Source organism: Chrysochloris asiatica, unplaced genomic scaffold (genome assembly GCF_000296735.1).
Source record: "Chrysochloris asiatica unplaced genomic scaffold, ChrAsi1.0 scaffold00069, whole genome shotgun sequence".
NCBI classification, from domain to species: Eukaryota; Metazoa; Chordata; class Mammalia; order Afrosoricida; family Chrysochloridae; genus Chrysochloris; species Chrysochloris asiatica.
In genome coordinates, this window is record NW_006408587.1 from 2,603,512 (window position 1) to 2,607,519 (window position 4,008).

The window sequence follows — 4,008 nt, forward strand, 5'->3', positions numbered from 1 at the left end:
TCATCAGTAGTGGCAGAAGGAAGTAAAGGTAACTCAAAGTGGAGAAATATAGAGCTTGGTATATGGAAATCTGGTTCAAAAGGGGTAACAATATACTTGAAGCAAACCACAAGGAATTCTGAGTATCTGCCCCAGCCCTGCCTTCCTGTAAGGTAATCCTGGGTAACTTTTCCTATGGTCTGCCTTCCATGTATTTCTTTACAATAAAACCCTATCACCTGAGGAAACCTAAAGGCATCTTTGTACTTTGCAGAACATATGTTACAGTTAAGGAGCTCTGGTAGCGTAGTGGTTATGAATTGGGCTGTGAACTGCAAGGTCAGCAGTTCAAAACTACCAGCTGTTCCACAGGAGAAAGATGAGGCTTTTTGCTGCTGTAAAGATTTACAGCCTTGGAAACCCTGTACAGGTCACTATTAATCGGAACAGACTCCAAGGCACATAATGATAACAACAACAATGTTACACAGTTAAAATATGCCATGGATAGTAGCACTTTATTTTGAATTCATACTGAAACTTTATTCATCTAGCTCTTTGGAAGACTGCCTCAATTTTGGACTTACAATCATGACTTTAAGACACCTCTCGAAGTCTCAAAGGAGTCCTGGTAGTGGAGTGGATTGCATGTTGGGCTGCTAATCACAGGTCAGCAGTTCCAATCCATCAGTCACTCCTAGGAGAAAGAGGAGGCTTTCTACTCCCTAAAGATTTACAGCCTCGGAAACCCTATCCAGGGTCACTATGAGTTGGAAGTGACTTGACAGCACACCACTACCGCCCCTAGGTCTCAGTCCTAACTTCTGACTTCTCTGTTTATGAATCAAAGCTGTGAACAAACACATACTCTCCACTGCCATGCCCATCAACTCTGCTCAGGCTTAAAATGGGAGACAGGGCAGATAACAGCCAGTAGAATTAGATAGGAGGGTATGAAAGCAGCAGATTTTTAGGAATTAAAATCAATGTACTATCAGGATTCCTGGTGTGGTGCTGTCGGAAAAGCAGTGGACTGTTAACCTCAAGTTCAGCAGTTCAAACCCACCAGCTGTTCCTTGGAAACCCTGTACAGGGTCACTTTGAGTCAGAACTACTTGAAGTCACTCAACAGCAGCAGGGGTGAAGGAGAGGACAGAGTCTAGGCTAATTCCTACATTTTGTTTTGTTTTGATTACTTAGACACTCTATCAATAAGAAATGGCAGGTTTTTCAGCAAAGATGATAAATTGTCACATTAAGATGGCTTGGAGATTTCAAGCAGAGCTTACCAAATGACAGTTGAAAATCTACTTTTAAGAATTTAGGTCCATTCCTTAATGGCCAATAAGTGTGAAGAATAGACTGCTATTTTCTATTCCCTGTTTATTTGCTTTTCAGGAGATTTTGGCTTCATGTTGTACAAGAAATAAATTCATGCCATTTAGGTTAGACTTCTTGTTGTTGTTATGTGCCATGGAGTCGGTTTCAACTCATAGCGACCCTGTACTGGGTTTTCTGAGGCTGTAAATCTTTACAGGAGCAGAAAGCCTCATCTTTCTCCCACGGAACAGCTGGTAGTTTTGAACTGCTGACCCTGAGGTTAGCAACCCGATTCGTAACCACTATGCTACCAGAGCAGAGACATATTTCATGGGCCTTTAGAGATATCTCAAGCTCCAGGAATCTGAGTTCCAGAAGGTTGTTGTTTCTTTTATCATCAAATATAGCAAGAACATCAGTCAATAATTACGCAGAAAGTTGTTGGTGGTTATGTGCTATGGAGTTGGTTCTGATTCATAATCCTGTACAGGGTTTCTGAGGCTGTACATCTTTACAGGAGCAGAAAGCCTCATCTTTCTCCTATGGAACAGCTGTTAGTTTCAAATTGCTGACCTTGAGGTTAGCAGCCCAACTCATAACTACTTCACCATCATAGTTCCTTGCAGAAAGTTGGTAAACAACGCTGTATTAATTCTACTGCCAACTAAAAGGGGGGAAAATACACAAAAAGAGCAGTTTGAAATTGCTCCAGTGTCTTAAGAGCAGCTTCTGAAATCCTGTATCAATAAACTATTGCTTATGGATTGTTGGCTAAGCAAGCACTGGACTGATAACTATCAGGTTGGCTGTTCAAATCCACCAGCCGCTCCTCGGAAAACCTATACAGGGTCTCTGTGAGTTGGAACTAACTCAATAGCACTTAACAACAACACAATAACAATAAAATCACCGAATGTCATATTTTAAATGTGTGGTTTCAAAGGCAAGTACAGAAGAAAAATTTGCAAAAGGTATTTGTGACATTATTTTTAAAAAATTTCTGCTACATGTTTATGGTATGCACAACATAAAAAAACAAAGAGCCCAAAAAAAGGTCAGAAAGGTCTAGAAAAGAGTAAGAAATAAAGATTAAAATGCAGGGAAAGGTACTAATAAAATGTTTAAAGACAAAGGTAAATTCACAATATACTAAAACCTTTTTCAGAAAAACCAAAATAAGCACATTGTACTCATGACAAATGCACAAAAGGAAAAACTATTAAGGGGGAGAACAGACACAGAAGAGGGACCTGAAAATCATAGTAAGAATATAGCATTGCTGATTTGCCACTTTATTCCTTAGAAGCACTCAATATAGTGTAACTACACTGTAGACCATAACAAACACAAAGTTATGCATTAAACACATGAAAGAAATTCACCAGAGAAACTAACACCTGTATTTGGGTTGTGAGACAATGGATGGTTTCCCCCCATCTTTCTGGTTTTCTGGACTTCACCTAATTTTTTTTTACATAATGATAAATTACTTTTCTAATGGTCAGGAACTAACTTTATTAAAAATGAAATGCTGTATCACATTTCATATTAAAATTTAATATAGCAGAACCCTACTCTGCTGCCTGCTAATTCAGAAACTAAACAGATGACATCTTTTCCTGAACAACATGTAATACAAACTTTCCCAATGGGAAAGACTAATTTTCCCTTACTATCTGGCCCATTTCTTAGCTTATATTTGCAATCGGTCCATCTGCTATATAAATTCTGCACTGCCTTTGTTTTTCTAAAGAAACGAAGATATGCTACTCATGTCTGCGATTTTATTCTTTCCTCTCTGGTTCTTGTTGGGCCTCTGGTCTCAGTTCCTCTGGCTCACAGTCTGAATGGAGATTGTAATTTTTTTTTTTAACATCTTTAAACTTAGACACTCACAGTTCCTTCTGCCCTCTCACACATGCGCTCCAGAATTCTGTGGATACTAGTGAAACTGGGTCTGTCCGTAGGTAGTTTGCTCCAACACAGACGCATTAGATTGTACAGCTCCAGGGGGCAATTCTCAGGGCAGGACAGGATGTGGCCATCCCTCACATAGTAAATGACCTCCTCGTGAGCCATCCCATAGTAGGGCTGCAGACCATAGGAGAAGATCTCCCACAGGACCACACCGTAGGCCCACACATCAGACTCTGTGGTGTAGCGGTTATAGAAAATGGATTCGGGTGGCATCCAACGGATAGGGATAGCATCGTTTTCATTAGCTTTGTAGTAGTCAGCTGAGTAGATATTCCTGGAAAGGCCAAAGTCGGCAATTTTTACCACCATGTTCTCACCCACGAGGCAGTTTCTGGTGGCTAAATCCCGGTGGACAAACTTGCGCTCTGATAGATAAGCCATGCCCGCGGCGACCTGCCTGGCGATGCAGAGCTGCTCAGCACAGGAGAGAGGCGGGGGTCCGGGGCTGGAGAGCTGTGCCCTGGACAAGTCATTGTGACTGAGGGTGCACACGGTGTGAGGAGACATGCTTCGAAGGAACTCGTTGAGGTCGCCAAAGGCCATGTATTCAAAGAGTAGGCACATGGGCTTCCCGACAGCACACACGCCTGGAACCAAAATAACGTTCGCTGTTACAATGGATTTCTAAAACAACACAGTGGAAGACCCTAATTTAACCAGTTGCCAGTGGGAGTCAATTCTGACTCAAGGCAACTCCGTGTATGTGTTCAGGTAGATCTGTGCTCCATAGGG

The 4,008-nt window shown here is 41.5% G+C and overlaps 1 protein-coding gene across 3 annotated transcripts in view; it reads right to left on the reverse strand.

Moving 5' to 3' along the window:
• Window positions 1-3,174: 3,174 nt before the first annotated feature.
• MUSK (muscle, skeletal, receptor tyrosine kinase) overlaps window positions 3,175-4,008 on the reverse strand; it is a 153,820-nt gene continuing 152,986 nt past the window's right edge. For all 3 annotated transcript variants that reach the window (XM_006864678.1, XM_006864676.1, XM_006864677.1), the window contains one exon: window positions 3,175-3,863. In XM_006864678.1, the coding sequence (XP_006864740.1) occupies window positions 3,184-3,863 (680 nt within the window). In that variant the 3' untranslated portion in view covers window positions 3,175-3,183. The remainder of the gene's footprint in view (window positions 3,864-4,008) is intronic.